The sequence below is a fragment of the Myotis nattereri genome, assembly GCF_964212035.1.
Source record: "Myotis nattereri genome assembly, chromosome: 8".
NCBI classification, from domain to species: domain Eukaryota; kingdom Metazoa; phylum Chordata; class Mammalia; order Chiroptera; family Vespertilionidae; genus Myotis; species Myotis nattereri.
The window spans coordinates 63,335,992-63,355,071 of record NC_138083.1 but is presented as its reverse complement, the minus strand read 5'-3'; the positions used below and the strand labels follow the sequence as shown (position 1 = coordinate 63,355,071).

Sequence of the window (19,080 nt, the reverse complement as noted above, 5' to 3'; positions counted from 1 at the left end):
TTACATTATGATTCATAACAGTAGCAAAACTACAGTTATGAAGTAGCAATGAAAATAATTTTATGGTTGGGGGTCACCACAGCATGAGGAACTGTTACTAAAGGGTCGCGGCATTAGGAAGGTTGAGAACCACTGCTCTAGAAGCTCAACCCCCTGAAAAATTGATTCACAACTTCCCAGGTATTTACTGGTGTGCCTGATAGGCTGGACATGGAAGTCTTTAAAAAGAAAGTTGGCTACATTGTGGCAGAAAGGGAGCCGGCTTGGGTAAGGCCAATGTCAAGGCTTAGTTCAGTTGCTTACTTTGATAACTTGAGCGAGTCATTCACATTCTCTGGATTTTAATTTTCTGCTTTAAATTAGGGCTGACAATTCTCCTTAAGGTTTTTAGAAAGATTAAACAAGGTAATGAATGAAACAGCGCCCTTCACAGTGCCAGGCACTTGGAGTAAATGATCATCACACCTGTGGGTTAAGGGAATAAATGCAGAGTTCTGGCTCTGGAAGGATCTTTACAGATAATATAATCCAGTCTCTTCAGGAAGAAACTGATGACCCACAGTATTAGATCATTTAAAATTCACGACTAACTAGAGGCAGCACTAGAAATGCAACCCATCCTTCCCTATATTCAGTTCAAGACCTTTTCCAACAGAGCATCCTGGAGAAGTTGAGTCATGGACTGACTTCACCCAAAAGATTTGAGAATTTTGAATTCCAGGGGGTTTTGTTTGTTTGTTTATTTTTGGCGCATTGTAAAGAATTTTCTTCGAGTGAGATTTCCAGCAATGAATGGAACTTCTGAGGGTCGGTAGCCCTTCATGTTTGGAGGGCAAGTTTAAGAGCTGACAGCCTAGAATTTAGCACACGAGAAAAATTCCCTGAGTTTGCTTAAACTAGTTCATTGCATTCTGACCTCATTTTTACCCATGCAAAAATATTTGCTAGTACAAATTACACATATTCCATGGCATGGTTATTTTACACTCACATATATGAGCTATATAGTGTGATACAGTGTAACTGTTGCTAATGTTGTTTCTAAATACCTAAATCAGGTCTAGAGAAATAACAAATTTGGACCCACATTTAGAATGTGTTCCCATAAGTGAGGCCTGTTACTGTAATTCACTTCACTGAATTTTTTCATTTGCTTAAGTGATAGAAGGTCAGAATTAAAAAGAATTAAGACAGTGATCATTGCAAAAGATAAAATGTTTTAGCTGCACAGAGGAGAAATGGTGCTTAAACCAGTTCTTGAGCAATATATCCAGAATTGTAAGAAACTGAATTAAACAATGAAACATTTCAGGAGGGCAGACCTAGGAAATAGAGTTCAACATTGCAGTATCTAAATAGACTTCCTAAATAAGCACACAAAATAAAGGTACTAAGTCAATAATTAAAGATTCAGTAATACATTTGTCCAAAACCAATAAGAGATTAGATTTGAAATAGAGAAGAAGCATATGATCTAACAAAATACTTATTAACATTTTATGAGCGACTTGCTATTTACAACAGTTCTCACATTCACATATTTTTGTCATTTGATGTTCACAACAACCATGTAAGGTAGACAGATATTTAAAAATGCAAAACCTGGGAGAATAAAGGACTTTATATTTCACTAGATGCCTGGTGCACAGATTTGTGCACTGGTGTGGTCCCTCGGCCTGGCTTGAGACCTCTCTCAATCAAGGACCCCCCGGGAGAGCCGGTTTTGGCCCAATCCCCACAGGTCAGGCTGAGGGACCCCACTGGTGCATGATCAGGGCCAGGGAGGAACCGTGGGAGGGCTCCAGGGGGTGTCCGGCCCGTCTCACCCAGTCCCGATCAGCCAGACCCCAGCAGCAAGCTAACCAAATACTCGGAGCATCTGCCTCCTGGTGGTCAGTGTGTGTCATAGCGACTGGTCAAATGGTCAAACAGTCAGACACTTAGCCTATTAGGCTTTTATTATATAGTATAGGATAATATGCTGCATTCAGACAGCTATGGTACACGGTATAAGTAGACATAAAGTATTGCATATCAAACTTTAGCAAATTATTAACAGTCATTATTAAGGCTTGTATCTGTGTAGTAAAAAGTAGCGTAAGTATATAAAAAAATGGAGATATTGTTTCTAATAAGTGTTCATGCTTTTAGCTATGTACTTAAAAGTGTAAACCCAAAGTATGACCATAGGATAACTGCGGACATGTTCTTGGCATTGCTACTGCTTTTGCATCTTTCAGGATGGATCGCATTAAGGCCAGGCAACAGAAATACAAAAAGGGTAAGGAGAGGATGCTGAGCTTGACCCAGGAGTCAGGGGAAGGCCAAGACATCCAAAAACTCTCTGAAGAGGATGACGAAAGTATGTCGAGACATTTCCCTCTTGCTCAAGTACCTTGATATTGAATAATAGCATGATATTGGGTAGGGCTGTAAAATAATGTTAGTTTTCATTTTGCCAATATTATCAATGTATTTTTTTAACTTGACAAGTTTTACATTCCGTTGTGAATGGGATACCTTTATTTGTTAGATTCACATTTAATGAATCCATGACTTTACAAGTATCTTCTCTTCAGCAAAACAACTTACATCAATATGTAACCTGCCTTCTGATTCACAGATGTGTTTCTGAAGGAATTGGGCATAAATTCTCTTAATTTATTCCTTTAGGGAAGATATTTCAGATATGCAATCTACTGTAATCTTTGATTTCTATGAATATTATATGAAAACTAAGTATATATGCATATTTTATGTGGTGTCTAAATAATGGTAAAGTATCACTTAATGATATTTATATTTAAATGTATTCATGATATCTAATAATAGCTATATTATACCCAGCAAATTTGAAAAGGTCTTCTTATATATGTTTGTATGCTTTTTTATTTAGAGGGAATGAAGAAATAATGCATGATAGTATCTATTCATCACTAGTAAACATATTTTTTCAACCATATATTCAAATAATCACAAGAAAAATGTCTGACTATAGGGAACATATGGTTTTAACAAATTATTTGCCACTGAATTGTGCTATAAATTTTGGGTGATGCTTTTTCTGTTGATTCAAAAAAAATTTAGTGTGAAATGTATTTTTGACAGATAATACCTTTTTAAATATTTTTTTCTGTTACTAAAAAGAAAATGGAAATGTGGCATAATGTGAATAGAACACAGTATTTACCTTGTGAAATCAATTGCTAGTACATGTAAATTTTTCAGATTCCGTATAGTTCCTTTTCCTGACCTCTGATGTACTTTTGCAACTTATCTAGATTTTGACAATTGAGTTGTTTTTAGCGTGGTTTTCAAAATTTGTTTTCTCGCTTTGTAAGAATTAATATTTGGACATATTTTATTTTAGGAGAAGCAGACAAACAGAAAGCCAAGGGCAAAAAAAAGCAGTGGTGGCGGCCTTGGGTTGATCATGCTTCCAGTAGGTTTTCTCGATCCTCTTACAATTTTGTCAGTTCTAACCCTTATATCCTTGACCAGAATTCAGGCGTCCCCATGGCCTGTGTGTTTTCATGCATGGTTTGATCCTTGTGACTTGATAGGGGGTCGGAGTATAGGAAAATTGAGTATGAATGACTCTCTGAGCCTGTATACAGAATTTTCCAGAGAAATTAGTGATTACATGCTGGCTGAAGAAAGCCAAGCTTGATCACCATTTACGGGCTCAGAAAGGAAAGAATCATTGACTGCTATGTTATCCACTTCTGAGGTCTAGAGTCCTGCTGATGTGTATTTGTTTTATGGCTTAAAACCCTTAATAAAAATAAGTTTCTGTGCCTCCTGGGACCCTGATTTAAGGATAATCATTATGTTCACAGTGTTTGCGACCCTCTTGTAAGACACTAGGCGTGGATGCCAATGAGCCTCCCCTACCCTCATTCCCAGAGCTTAGATTTTATTTGCACGTGAGGAATTTTTACACTTTATTAAATATAAAAATGAGGACAACTTAAAATGAATTTACTTTTTAGTTCTGCCTCCTCCCTAGTTTTAAAAAGTTTTAAAAGGCCTCACAGCGTGTGGCCTCAGAGCACCTGCAGCTCAGCCGGGATGGTTAAGAGGAGTCAGAAAACAGTTTTGAAAAGCAGTACTTGGTAGCCACATGGAATTAGTGCTTTTCTCTCCTGAGCATAAAACAGTAATGAGGAATTAGGGTATCTGTGGCTGTATCTGTTCTGCTTGGCAAAGGAACTGTCTATCACCCAGTATTGGCCAATGGTATTTTAATGGAATGATTCCTTTGAATCCAGCCCTCTTTAAATGTATTAGAAATTAAGGAATTATTAATTATTTTGAAAATTACTTAAAATATCTTCAGTCTTTTATGTCTTGTTCTGTGTTTTAATAACTGTAGCTAGCCAAACCGGTTTGGCTCAGTGGATAGAGCGTCGGCCTGCGGACTGAAAGGTCCCAGGTTCGATTCCGGTCAAGGGCATGTACCTGGGTTGCGGGCACCTCCCCAGTGGGGGGTGTGCAGGAGGCAGCTGGTCGATGTTTCTCTCTCATCGATGTTTCTAACTCTCTATCCCTCTCCCTTCCTCTCTGTAAAGAATCAATAAAATATATTTTAAAAAAAATAACTGTAGCTCATATAATCAGACAAGGAATACCATCAAGGCTCATTCCATCACATGATGATTGGAGAGACTCTACTAGTGGGATATTTAGAATCAGTAGAGAATCAAATTGATCAGAATCTTTTCCCATATTTAATTCCTAGTGTCACCTAAGACACTGGTATTAGCTTCTCTGATTCTAGAAAATTTTTTTTTTAAATCGGTAAACCAATTTAATAAAGCAATATTCAAAATTTGCTCAGTATGTGTGGATGTAAATAAATTTAATCCCAAATATTGAATTTTAGCATTGTGGCAGAAAAAAATCCATCTGTTGTAAAGAGTTTTATTTTAACTTCTGCCCAAGTCAAAAGGCAAAATTCAAGGTGAAATTCTCTGTGACTCTAATTTATTGCCCATTGACATGTTAGTCATGCTGATAACCTAACAATGCATTGCACTGTGGGCCCATTTCTATCAAGTCACAAGTAAACTATGCCTATCTTTCTGTTTTTAAAGGGTTCTTTGCGAGTTTAAAGAGACCTATCCATTTCAAAATTGTGTCATACTAAATGTTTTGTTTTTTCAGCTGGGATAAATTCCCATTGCAATCATTACGTTTGTATGTCCTTTCTCATCTAAATGTTGCATTTTGGAAGGATTTGGATATGGTCTTTGATAATGATCTTACAAGTTGGGAATAATTTAAAGAACTTCCTATGAAGGGTATTGTCTTTAGATTTTCTGATTCATTTCACCCTCATTATATCAAGTTCTTAAAGACTGGTATTAAACTAAATGTGCCTCGTTACAATACCTTATGATGCAATAATGCATGAATGTGTGCTATTCATAGGTTGGAATCATATTCTGAGCATGGTGTTAAATTTTTTTCTACAAAATATATTTTCTTTACAGGCTTTTGAGGAAAGGAAAGGAATGAACATGTGATTTATTTTATACGCTATGACATGCTCCAAAACTTATATTCAGATCTGGAAGCACTTTATTGAAAGCGCTATTTCTCTAAAAGTCACTGGGCTTCCAAGTAGATATTTCTTAGTGGGGTCAAGCATAAAAATAAGTGTAGTTGGAATACCCTTGTGTAAATCCATTGGCAGTATAATAATGTTGCTGTGTTGTTCATATTATTGGTCAGCATTCGAGATCTTAACATAGACTGCAGGTGACAAACCTCCCACTTCCATACCTATGTGCACACATGCGATTGCATCATTGCTGTTCAATGATACCTTCCATTTCAGTGTAGTGTGTCTCCTTGTCACTTTAATTCTGTCTAAATCAATGGCAAGTCTCACTTTATATTTAAATATCAGAAATAAAGGGCCCATTTGGGGAGGATGGGACTTTAAAATTTATTTTCATGCTTAGTTGCTCAGTAATAACATTGGCATCCATAATACGTATAGGGACACAGGCTGGAGGCAGGATCTCTGCACTAACAAAGGCATATGTAAGAGCTCTACTCATTATTAGCAGATAGCGCTGAAGAAAATATTCTCTGTTACTTTCCTAGTTTTATGTCAATAACATTTTGTAAAGAATAGAAAATATTTAACATATTTCTTTTTGTAATGTGTTCATTCTACCTCTCACATACAAACCGGTAGCTTTTCAAATTACAAAATCAATGCTATGACTACCTGAGGGCTCACAGTGTCCTCATGGATAAAGTTATAGAAGGTATGATTGAATACAGTTTAAGCTACTGTTGATTTTAGAGACTATAATGAGGGTAAAATGCTCAATCTGATACTCTGTTTTTACCAAATGACCATGTGACGTACAGTCCATGTAACTTTCCTGCAAATCTCTGAGCTTACATTGAGGCATTACTTTAATGGTCTTCTCACTGTCAAACGTAATGCTGTCACTTTGGTTTGTTCTTGCTTACTCTTACCTTCTGTTATATTGCATTTATTTCCTCAGGCCTGGACCCAGTACTCTGGGCCTGGTTATGTCTTCAAAGTAAAAAAAACAAATCACAGTGCTTCTGTTCAAGGATATAAGGCCCAATTCATTCCCTCTGCGTCTTCATGGATGGAGGCCTCAGATACATCTGAAATCATGGGCAAAATTATTTACCTTTTGACCATGTTAGTGATATTCAAGCAACTAATTTTAAACAAGCCAAGGTTTTCCATTACCTTGCAATGTTTAAGTCCAAAACATAACTGGACACATCATGTTATGTTATCCAAAAGAAAACTCAGCATTTGAAGTCTTGAACATAACTTGAAAGTATTAATGTTTTCCTGCAAGGATGGTACAGTTCTTGTAGCATCAGAAATATATATGCTGGGTCTCTTTTCTCTGATAAATTTAAAATAATGATCAAACTGATAAAAAAAAATGTGATCCTCAAATTCCTATAAATCTCTGGACATTTTAGCTCTCTCTAATCCTAACTCTTAGCACAGCAATATGTTCTTGCAGGGAAAGTATTAAGCAAGGCAAGGATGATCTATACTGTTTGTGCTTGGTGTCTTATGCTCAGTACAGGTCTCCTCAGATTTCAGTAAGTGACTGGGGAGTTCCTGGTTGACCAGAAGTCTAACAGCACTAAACTGTATGGACCATGTCTGCCGTGCCTCAGTCTGTCCCATGCTCCGTGTAGAAAGAGCCAGAGTGGTGGTGGTGGTGGCATTATTGTGGTTGTGTTCTTTTTTTAATGTTGCCCACCCATTTTTTCCTCATGGCAATGTGTTATTTTTTTTAAAAATCAACTCTTTCAAATGTCTTGCCATATCTGTGTCCCTTGTGTGACGTGTGGGGAAGCCAGGTCTGCACAGTATAAAGTGAAGTAGAAGATTGGTGACACGGATTCTTGGTCCTGAATCTTCCTGATTGGTTTTCTACACCAGTTTGGACCCATTCAGACAACACCAAGCCTTCCACTTTACTTCAGCCTTGTCTAAAAGACCAGAATTGCTGAATTGCAAAATAGTTTTCAGTTATTTTGGTCATCTTGGTAACAAAACTGGTTGCTACAGAGTTGATCTGATACATCTGTATAACATTTACAACGAAGAAGGAAGAAAATACCAGATCAACCCAGTAGTGGCCAATTCTCTTACATGGCACAGACAAGGCCTTCATGCTCTGTAGACTCAGTCATGCCAACAGCACATAGCATAGCCCAGAATGAATCCTCTTCATCTCTTGTATTTTTCCTCTCTATCAATGTCTCTTGCTGTGGTCCTTTTATGGGCAATTTATGTGTATCTTTGGGGGGCATTTCATTAATTATCCCCTGATTATCTTGTATCTCTTTCAAGAAGTAAGTAAATATTTTGTTTTGCTTAGTGGTCAGGAGTGGAGACTATTATTTGTTTGAAACGGATAGTGAAGAGGAGGAAGAGGAAGAATTAAAAAAGGAAGACGAAGAACCTCCAAGAAAGTCAGCTTTCCAGGTAATTATGGGATTTGGGAAATCATGTTCTTTGCTAATTGAGTTTTGTTTGTTTTTTTTGACAGATCGTGCTTAAAAGCCTAGACTTCTGCCATGTTCATATGTGTTAGAGCCCTAAGCTTCTGACCTACATCTGAAATTGTTTTTTCCTCATTAAACTAATGCTGCTTGCTCTCGGCATTGCCATAGTTTCTACCACACAAGAACACTGTTCCAGTCGGGTCTTCATTCACTTGTATCCAAAATGTTTCTGATGCTACCAACAAAAACATTAAACTTCCTTAGGTGAACTTTATTTTTCTGTTGCAAGTGGGAGGTGAAGAAGACTTCTCTGTCCTTGCTTTGGATTACTTGAGTGGACTTATATTTCAATATGTAGATAGTTGATCATGCTTTGTTTGAAAACAAATGGTCATTTAAATATTGCTTTGTTTTGAAAGTCAGTTTTATTTATATTGCTAAAGATTTGAGAAGTTATTGAAACAATAAAAGTATCTAGCACAGCTCTGATTTTTTTCCAACTTAATGCCCTTTTCTCCCCAGAACTTGCTGCACCAGTCTCAGTCATATAGCTCATTAGCCTAAGTATAGTGTACCCAGTGAATGTATAATCAGTGCTACCTCAACATGATGATTTGTCGGAAGAGTGACATATGGAATGAAAGCTTGATATAGATTTATATGTATACAGATTTAGGAAAGAGCCACATATTAGGAGTTAGTTTTCATTGGTTATACTACAAGCACCTAGAATTACATGTTGTGTCCTTGAAGAGGCTATTGTCAGTTTGCTGGCCAGGTCTTCTCAAGCTGGCAGGTTACATCCACCCGTTTTCCCAGTGACACTGAAGAACTAAATTATTCACGGAGACACCTTGCTCTGATGCTTTCTCACTGGCCCCATCGCTAACCTGGTGTGTTTCCAGATGACTGTGTCTGTGGGCATGTGTGCAGCTGGCTTGTCAAATACTAACGACTTGACTTGTTTATTTTTGTTCTAATGACTCTTGTTCTAACTCATCATGCAGCGAAGGAGAGACCGAGGTCGTCTTCACTATTTTCATGGATTATGTGCAACGTTTGACTATCTTCTTTCTTTCTAACATAAGCACACTTTTATTCTAGCTTCAGTGACTGGCAGATTTGAGCCTAGTTGATGTAATTGTAGAGACAAACTCATGCTGACATCATATATTAAATTACTAGTTTTTGTTTTTTTTCTACTAACTACTCTTGCTTTGTCCTTCTTTGTAGAGAGCTATTGGGAAGTTTGCATCAGCCATTTTAGCCTTGCCAAAGTCTGTCATTAAACTTCCCAAAACTATTCTTCAGTATTTAATCAGAGCTGCAAAGGTATTTGATGTTTTACTGGTGTGTGGTGTGTGACCCTCTGCTCTGTAGATCTTTAGACAAGCAGACCCTTGTTGCTACCTCTGCATTTTCCCTGTTCTATAGATCGAGCAATGAAGGAATTCTAAGAATTTAAAACGCTAGACAAAGTTTTCCATAAAAATTCTGAGAAGCCAAATTTCATATTATTGATTCTCGTTTTTCCATTGACACCAGAGCCTATCGAAAAATAGGAAGAGAAAATGCAGATATACATCTATTTCTGTCCTTTTTGTAGTTTTGTCTAAGTCACATCTCACTTGAAAAGGGTCATATCTGGTTGCATGCATCAGTTATGATGTGTGAAAAGTATAATTTTTCTCAGAAAGCTGGTTAAATTACGAGTAAGCCAATAAAAGATTCAGTTTGCTCCACCTCCTTCCTGGCTTCCTGTCAATTCTCCATCTTCCTAAATTGGACATCATTTTCCATTTCTCATTGGGAATTCAGCACACCTCCTCCCTAGACAGCGCTGCTGTGTGCAGTCTGCGCAGCTGCTCCTTCCCAGGTACTGAGCTGAATAACTGTTCATATCCAGCTCCCTATGCTGCCGTCCCTTCACTACTGAAAATCATAGGCAGTGAGTTACTCTTGTTGTACTTGAAAGAAGGCTGTTTCTCTTGACTTAATCTGAGGCAAGCACGAAAACGCTTAGGTCTTTATGCTCCTCGGTGTTAAGCAAATGGTTTGCATAATGACCAAGACCGGTGTTTCTCACAGTTCACTTGAGGGTCTTATTTAAATGCAGGTTATTTAAATTCAGCAGGTCCTGGGTGGGATCTGAAATTCTGTATTTCTCTCAAACTCCTGGGTGAAGTGCAAGCAGCTGGACCACCTTGAGTAGCAGGATCTACTCTAGGTCCCTGCATATTAGTTTAATATTCACCGTTGCCACTTCCCTCGGATTCTTTCTTCTCTATTCTGTGAGTCTCTCCATCCATGTGAAAGAATTTCTGTGAAAGATTACAATGTAACTATCTTACTATTTTTTTTAAATCCTATTATTTTAAAAAATCTCTTCTTACAGACAACATAAAGAAAGTCCTGGACCACACCTGAATTAAAGGGCAGTTTATGAAATTTAACCAGTTTCAGTTAAGGATCTTGTATGTCAATGAAGTTCTCTCCTGTTTTAAAGATTAAATTCTTTTTTATATAATAAGTGTTCGGTAAAATGAATTCCATTTTCCTTAATAATGCATAATAAAATTTAAGAAAAAAAATGTAAGATAAAGTTGGGAATCCAGTGGCAGTGCAGTTTGGAGAAGCCAGAGGTCAATAGAGACATTTCCATGCATTTTCTACTTGTGGAGAGTGGTACTCAGGCCTGATTCCCTAGGGAGACCCATCAAATGGATGGCAGCTACAGCCACCAAGTAAGAATTGAGAAGTTTCAGTAAGAAAATGCCATTCCTTGACTCAGTAAGAAATGGGATGTTTCCTCCTTCATCATCAACTTTTTCCTGACACAGTTGGACTTAAGTGAAACTGACCCTCTGTCAGATGTTCCTGGAACTCTAAAATATTTGTATTTCTAAATATCAGCATTAAGAGAATTTACCTACAAATAAAGAGTGTCATATGATCCTTTCCCCCTCCCTTTTTCCCTCTTATTTGCATTATCTAAATTCTTATTACAATAAGAAATTCTTACAATATTACAGTAGTCTTAATCATTTAGGTGTCATATGTAGAACCAGGAGTTCCCTTTAAACACAGTCAAATTTCAGTCATCCCATTTCCCTAAGACCTCTTCAGTCTAATCAAAGCACCTCCTCTTCTTCTCACCCTCCAGCCCAAAGGTTTCATTTTCTTCAGAGGAGAAATATGTATCCAGTTGTGCACTTATAACATTTGCAGATCCTGAATTTTTTTATTTTTTATTTTTGGGATTCTTGCATTCTCTAGAAAGAGGATTCTAATAACTTTTTAAAATAATATGTCACCATATTTTGCTCTTAAGCTTGAAATTTTATTTACATTTGGCAGAATAGATTTTTTAAAAGAATCAATGTTTTGCAGAAGCAAGTTTGCTTATTAATGAGATATTCTTGCTAGACTTCCCAATTAACATGCTCAATAAACATCCACCATAAATTCCTTTATTTGATCCTTCTTCACATTTCAGTTTATCTCATTTTTTAAAAATATTTGGGGCATAAAATATGATTCTTTTTTTTGCCTCCTGGGTTTTTTATTTAGAAATAAAAAATAATAATATATTTACATTAATTGCCCTTAAGATTCAGATTTCTACCAGTGACAAGTCATGTTCTTTCTTAATAACCTATGACCTTTACATTTCCATATATGGAAACATTGAATCCCTCTTAAATTTTTAAAATATATTTTTATTGTTGATAATACTACAGATATCTCTTAAATTTTACTGACAATGCAGTGCCCATGGTTTCCTTAAACAGTGCTTTTCAAAGATCCCAGAAATCTGAACATTACACACAATAAATTGAAAGTGCCTGGGTCTACAAGCGACCCTGCAAAATATTCCTTTACCTCCCTGATGAGAACAGAAACCCAGCTTCCCTGAGACCCAGGTGTGTCTGCGGGTGCATGAGGCGCATGCCTGCTTGGCTTCGTGGTTCTAGGTGGCTGACTTTGTATATCAAGGTTTTCTTTTTGTTCCTTCTGCATGACTCTCAGTGGGCGGGCTGTTCGTCATGGGTCTATCATGGTTATCGGTTATAATAATACACTATTGCAACTATTTTCAGCTCTTGAATGAAAATGACAAAAGGCAACCAAAAGCTCAAGTTTTCCTTCCATACCATCTGCAATAACTTCTTAATTTTAATATCACAGTATTTTTCCTCTCCAAATACTAATCAATTTGCAAAGCCCTTTCTCAAGTTGCTGGTAATAGCTGTTATTCACAAGGGAAGGTATCAAATGTGCAAAACTGTTTCTCAGCGTAAGCCAGTAAAAGATGCTATTTTGTTTTCTACTCAGAGTTTATTTATGATGGAAGAACATTACTCTATTGATACTTAGGGAGACCTCCAGCTTATTCCATTGTGTGTAATGGGAAAGATCAATAGTTAAGTATCACAAATGGTGGTAGTACAGGGGGAGCTGGAAAAAAATGCTGGTTTGTATATACCCAAAGTTTCTCATGATTGTCTGTGATACCAAATGAAATATATTCCTACAAATCTGTTTCCATCTATTATTTCATGGTAATGAAAATAGCACAGGTCAGGTCAGCATTTGAAAGAATACTGGGGTGGGAAAAGAAAGGATATTGGAGATGGTATTTAGTTTGTGTTGGCAGAAAAAATAATGTTTCCAAAAGTCAGGAAGCTTGGTGTTGGTCTCTTTTCTTTTAATTAAATTATTAAAAAGCCAGAAAATAATTGAACTTTCTCCCTTCAGTTTGTTTATCAAGCCTGGATTACTGACCCTAAAACAGCACTCCGACAGAGGCGCAAAGAGAAAAAAATGTCTGCAAGAGAAGAACAGAAAAGACAGAGAAAAGGATCTGGAGAGGGTGAGTGTCCTAGGGTGCAGCTCTAGCCACACTCTGCATTTCTGTGGCCTTGAATACAACAGAGGAACTGCAAAGGACAGAATCTTTGGAGAAATCAAATTCTTAAATTCCAAAGAGTGCAAAGACTTTTACTTGTTCTTAATAGCTTGTGTCTGACACTTGGAAGAAATTAAAACATGAATTTAAGTTAAGATGCATTTATAAAATGGGGGAGAGAGGCAAAATAAACCCAAAGAATGTCTGTAGAAAGAAAATAAATTTATTTTGAGAGAGATATTAAGTTATAAAAAAATAAATATAAGACAAGACCTTATCAATAAGTTAAAAGCTGTTCTTGGAAAAAAGTAATAATAAAGATGAACCTTTGACATTTGATCATGAACCAAAAATGGAACATAACTACCAATGCCAGAGTCAACATTAAACTGCTGCATTTGAAGGCATATGAGAGAAACACATTTCTAAGGTGGGGGGGGGGGGGGCGGGGGGGGCGGGGCCTGAATTTCAAACCACAACAAAACACACCAATAGCAAAGTTAAAGTGCAGTGGGGGCACTCAGGAAAAACATTTTCATTATATAAATCAGACTGAAGATTAGTATTTAATATAATAAGATTCTAAAATATCAGTAAAAGAAAAGTTCAACCCAATGGATCAACAAATATGAAAACAATTCACAAACCAAAAAAAAAGGGAAATGGCCTTTTAAAAGGAGCTCGGCTTCACTAGTAACTTGAGAAACACAAACTAAGTCTTTTGATATTTTGGGTTTTTAACCTATGGGATTGGCATGAAGCTAAACATTGGATAACACAGGAACTAGTGGGAAGTTGAGTGCTTTTGCAAAGTTGTCCATCCACTTTGAAGAGCAACGTGTCAATATCTGAGGACATTTTAAGTGTACAATCCTAGTAGAGATCAGTCCCACTTCTAGGTGTGTGGAGTAACCTGAAGCAGGATCTGCACATGTGCACAAGGACACCTGGCTAAGGGTATTCATCAAACATTATTTATTAATAACAAAAATTTGGAAACATCTGAAATGCCAACAGAAAGAAGGAGATCCAAGTAGATTATGTTATCATTATATAATGGAATACTCTTCAGTAGTTTAAAAAATGAGATGGGTTACTTTGAACTGATTTGGAGAGAAGTTCCTGACAAATATTGTTAAGTGAAAAGCATTATGTTGCAAAATGGCATACGGATTATGCAACCATTTATGAAACAAAGGAAACCTCAGCATAATATTTTGCATTTTAATGGGTTCGTATAATAGTGTGTAAATGCAAGAGAAAGGTCAGGAAGAAAACTTAGAAAATTAATAACAGTGCTTGCTTCTGGGGGAGGGGTGGAGAGACTGAGATTAAGTGGTGTGATTAAAGAGAACTTTAGGCTTAGCTAAATTCTTAAATTTTTGTGTTTTACAGAGAAAATATATACATAAATTCTTTGTGAAATTAAAAATATATTTAAAAATAAAGGAAAAAAACATAATTTTTAATGGAGCTCTAAACAGAAACACCTCTCTCCTTTTTTACCATTCTGCCCCCTGCTACCTCCTGGTAACTGTAATTTTATTTTACTTTCTTGGTTTAATAAGACAAAATTAAGACAGAGCTGATGTAAGAAGACATCAGGCAAGAGATAAATGCACAGTCTGCCCTGGACACCCATCTACTGAGCTACCAAATCTTCACAACATGTTGTGTTCACCCCCACTCCTTTCTCATGGGCCTGCACATATGTGTGCAAGCCGGTTTCCCTTGTTTCTCAAAAGTGAGTTCATGCCATACAAGCTGCTCTTACATGTTCATTAGGAATGGATTGTGACCATTTCTCCAATTAAGTATTCACAAATCCATAGCTTCCCTTTTTAATAGCTGCAAAATATTCTGTGATATGGATATGCTTAATTTATTCAACTATTACATCACGAATGGACAAAAGTTTGCTTCCAGATTTCTGCTGCAATGAACAGTGCTATCATAGACATCCCTGAACAAAACTTCATATGTAGTCGGACTTGTCTGTGTATTTAAATGCATAGCAAAAGGTCGGGAAGAACATGCATTGTCCACAGAATACATTATTTAAAGTGGGATTACTGGATTAAATGATGTGCTTTTTTTTGGGGGGGGGGGACTTTAATAGGTATTTTCCAAAACCATTTCAGTAATTTACGCTCCCGTGAGCAGAAGTGTGCACTTCCCTGTAGCTTTATCCCCCATGTATTACTCTTTCTACTATTTGTCTTTCTCTGGGATGATGAAAGGCTTTCATTTTCATTTGAATTTTCCTAACTAATAAGACTGACTATATTTTATTTTCTTGGTATCTGTGATTTTTGTTCTGGATGCCATGAATTCTTACAACTTTTCCCCAGGAACTCTTCAGATAGGCAGAATATCTGAAATTTAATTTTTAAGACTTATTTTAATCCGGAAGAGTAAGGTAGCATTTAATATACCCTAACTGAATCTAACTCGTGTTAATTGAACACACTCGACAGGTCCTGTGGAGTGGGAAGACCAAGAGGATGAACCAGTCAAAAAGAAATCGGATGGACCAGGTAATACAATAAATACATATGACCAGAGAGAAATTTGAAAATGTTCCTTGCCCGATGTTTATGTAATGAAAAGCTGCCTAAAAATAATTAATCAAATACTGTTTCTGGACTATGACTAAATAACCGGTGTCCTTTGAAATCTCATCTCTAGTGAAATTGCAAAGTGACTCCTAAAAGTAGATCTGCCCCTTGCACTGTTGGATTAGACATTAATCACAGTCAGTCTATAAATTCTTTTTTCCAAGTACCTATGAAAGGAAGTGCGGGGTAACAAATGACAAACACCCCATAGAAGCCATCAGAACAGAGGAACAAAAATATTGGCAATTAATTTTAAAGACTACAGAACGGAGGAGTTAAGCAGTAAGTAGAATTGGGGAGGTGAAAGGTACTCTGGAAACTTGGGCCAACTCCTCATTTTATGGTGGAAAACCAAGTCCTAATAAGTTCGCCCAGGATCCCAGAGCTACAGTCAGGGACAGAATCCCTGTCTTCTAACTCCTAGCCCCATCATGGTTTTATTTGGGTTTTGCATAGTATGGGACTAGGAGGAATATTTCTCCGTGCAGGAAAAACAAAAAACAAAACAAAACAAAATTCTCCAAATGAAACAAACTCAAATGCCTCTCTAGTTCTATAAAGTGCTGTTTCCTGTGTACATTATCAGCAGGCAAGGTATCTATGCTCTCTACTCGGGATACAAATACGTCCAAGGATGCCATCTGCTGGCTCAAAATGAGACTTCTCAAAGGCGCTCTAATTACTAGTAATACCCTCTGTGGCACAATTCTTAAACCTGGCCTCCATTTCCAGATCATTTTATTCACATGTATGTGAACTCAGATCTTCTATTATTGCTACAAAGCCTTATCTATACTAATAAAAGGGTAATATGCTAATTAGGGCGGACATCTTCCAGATGTCCACCTGCACAAAGCCACAGCAGCTGCGAGCTCACCGCAGCTGTGGGCTCAGGCAGCCATGAGCCCTGGGGCTCAGGCCTTGCAGCCACTGCAGCTGGCAGTGGCAGCAGCAGCGGGGGGGCAGGGGGGGACAGGGGGGCAAGGGGGGGTGATAGGAGTGGCACCTTCCCCTGATCAGTCAGGTTGCCTCCCACAGAGGGAAGCCAAACTGCAGCTTATTAGGACATCCCCTGAAGGCTCCTAGACTGTGAGATGGGGCAGACCAGGCTGAGGGACCCCCTCCAATACACGAATTTTCATGCATGGGGCCTCTAGTACAATAATAATAGCTAACCCCTTAGATTTCACAACTTTGTCAGGCACTTTTCTGAGAGCTTTAGACAAATTAACTTGTTTAACCCCGGCAAAGATCCTCTTCCCCATTTAACAGTTAAGAAACTGAGGCAGAGAAAGATTAACTTTTCAAAGTCTACATAGCCACTGAGAGGTAGAGTTAAGATTTGAACCCAAGGAGTCCGAACCCAGAGTTTGTGCTCTTAATGACTATGTCCTATTGCCTCTATTATTAAAAAATAAGTAAAAATAAAAATCCGAATTTCATGTTAGTTAGTGATCACCCAAGTTTATAAAGTGCATGTTATACATGTCTTCAACACAGCTATTTAAGTTTTAACATCAAGCCCACCATAAGCAAAACTGTGAAATAATTATATTTATCTTTACCATCTCTAGGGAAATAACTGTGACTATGAGAAAAAAATAAGTTGTCAAAAATGTAAGATGTTGCTAACGTTTCTTAATAGTTGTAACTAACTTCAAGTCTTCCAGCATCCAGGGGTCAAATGGCTAGAGGTTTTATCCAAACTACTGCGGGCATTGCCTGCCTTGTTGAAGATCAAAACAGAAATAGGAGTGTGGGGTGGAAAGAGAAGTGTAGATGCCCCCACGGTTCCCAGGCGTCTCTGGCTCAGAATGGCTCTCCTGTGGAATCTGTACCAGCTCAACTCCATTCAGCTTCACCAGCAGCTGCTCCCTCCCTGGGCTTCTTTGTTGAATTGAAACTACTCTCTCATGTCCCTCCTTCCTGAAGTGTACTGCATGTAAAACTGTTAGGTGTGACACAGTTTTGCCGAGGTTTGGGGGACAGTGGGAGGCAGTGACAGCTTGCATAGCAGGACACTACTTCGAAAGGAAAGTCAGGGATCACTGTTCCCATCTGGGCAGATCTCTCACCAGCTGGTGTCTCTGGGGCCTGGCTTCACAGCCACCTGTGGCTCGGGCCCCTTCCCTCCAGGCCCTTCTCATTTAATCATCCCCCATCTCCTTTTCCAGTTTTCTTCTTAGCTACCAGCTGGCCACTCAGGGTTCTTGTTATTCCAGCAGGTAGAACTGTTTAGCTCTTCTTTGTCTCTCTTGCCCATCTCCCATGTAAAGCTAAGCTGCTTGTGATGTTTTTCCTTTTGAAAAGAGCAAACGTTTGCCTGGGAGAAAATCTGCCTTCCTCCTAGGCCACTCAATTCACAAATATATATATTTACCATTACAAAGTTAAATGTTGATTCATACTGTGGTGTGAGAATTAAAGTAGAGAGAGAGGATTCAAATCACATAGTGGTCATATCAGATTATACTAGATTCCAGGTCAGGAAATTATACCTGCCACCTGTGTTTATAAGGCTTGTTAGCTAAGGATGATTTTTATATTTTTGATGGTTGAAAAAAAATATTAAAAAGAAGAGTATTTCATGACATATGAAAATTATGAAACTAAAATTTCAGTATCTGTAAATAAAGTTTCATTGGAAACCCAGCCATTCCCATTCATAGACAATTCACTCAGCTATAGCTGCTTACACAGGACAGCAGCAGAGTGATTCACTGCAATACAGACAGTATGGCCTGGAAAGCCAAAAGTATTTACTCTCGGGCCCTGTTCAGAAAAAAAGTTGGTTGACCCCTGCACAAGATCATAAAGGCTAGGCTATAATCATTAATTGTAAATTCGTTAAGGTTTTACTATGACACTCAAATCTTTCTTTCTTTTTTTCTTTATTTGGTGTGGGAAGAGTGAGCTACAACTTGGATTTTTATTGGTGGTGTTTGTTTTCAATAAAAAGTAAGACAATTCTTAACTCATTGTTGTGTTCACTAAGTATTTGCTTTATTGTAATCAAGGTTTTGAAATCGTAAAAAAAAAAAAAGACTAAAATTTTTAAATGCCAAGTCAAAAGAAAGGTACACCCTAGAGGTGGTAAAGATAAATATAATTATTTCACAGTTTTGCTTATGGTGGTCTTGATGTTAAAACTAAAAGGTATATTTAGTACACATAATATACTAAAGTTGCTAACACCTAAAGTTGCTAAGAGGATATTTAATATTATTAACTATAGAGACCCTGCTGTACATTACATATCCATTGATCAAAATTTGGTAGCATGTCTTCAAGGATTCCTTGTATACTAGTTGAGAACTTATTGGCTTACAGGAACAAACTAGCAAGATGGTTAATATGGGAATGTTCCTCTTTTATTTTGATTCAGACCTAAAATAAAGTTAGGTCACAGGTTTGAATCTCCTCAAACCTGATCATGATCAGAAGTTCATGTTGGCTTCTCTGAGGGCCGGCGAGGCGCGTGCTGCATGGAGACACATTTGGGACACAGTGGCAATCTGGAGC

The 19,080-nt window shown here is 37.5% G+C and overlaps 1 protein-coding gene across 1 annotated transcript in view; it reads left to right on the top strand.

Annotated features, from left to right (window-relative positions):
- Positions 1 to 19,080, top strand: part of PIEZO2 (piezo type mechanosensitive ion channel component 2) — a 336,118-nt gene that overhangs the window by 278,500 nt on the left and 38,538 nt on the right. Inside the window, exons 30-34 of the mRNA XM_081097137.1 lie at positions 2,241 to 2,362; positions 3,371 to 3,442; positions 7,905 to 8,011; positions 12,790 to 12,904; positions 15,418 to 15,477. Coding sequence (XP_080953263.1) covers positions 2,241 to 2,362; positions 3,371 to 3,442; positions 7,905 to 8,011; positions 12,790 to 12,904; positions 15,418 to 15,477 — 476 coding nt within the window. The remainder of the gene's footprint in view (positions 1 to 2,240; positions 2,363 to 3,370; positions 3,443 to 7,904; positions 8,012 to 12,789; positions 12,905 to 15,417; positions 15,478 to 19,080) is intronic.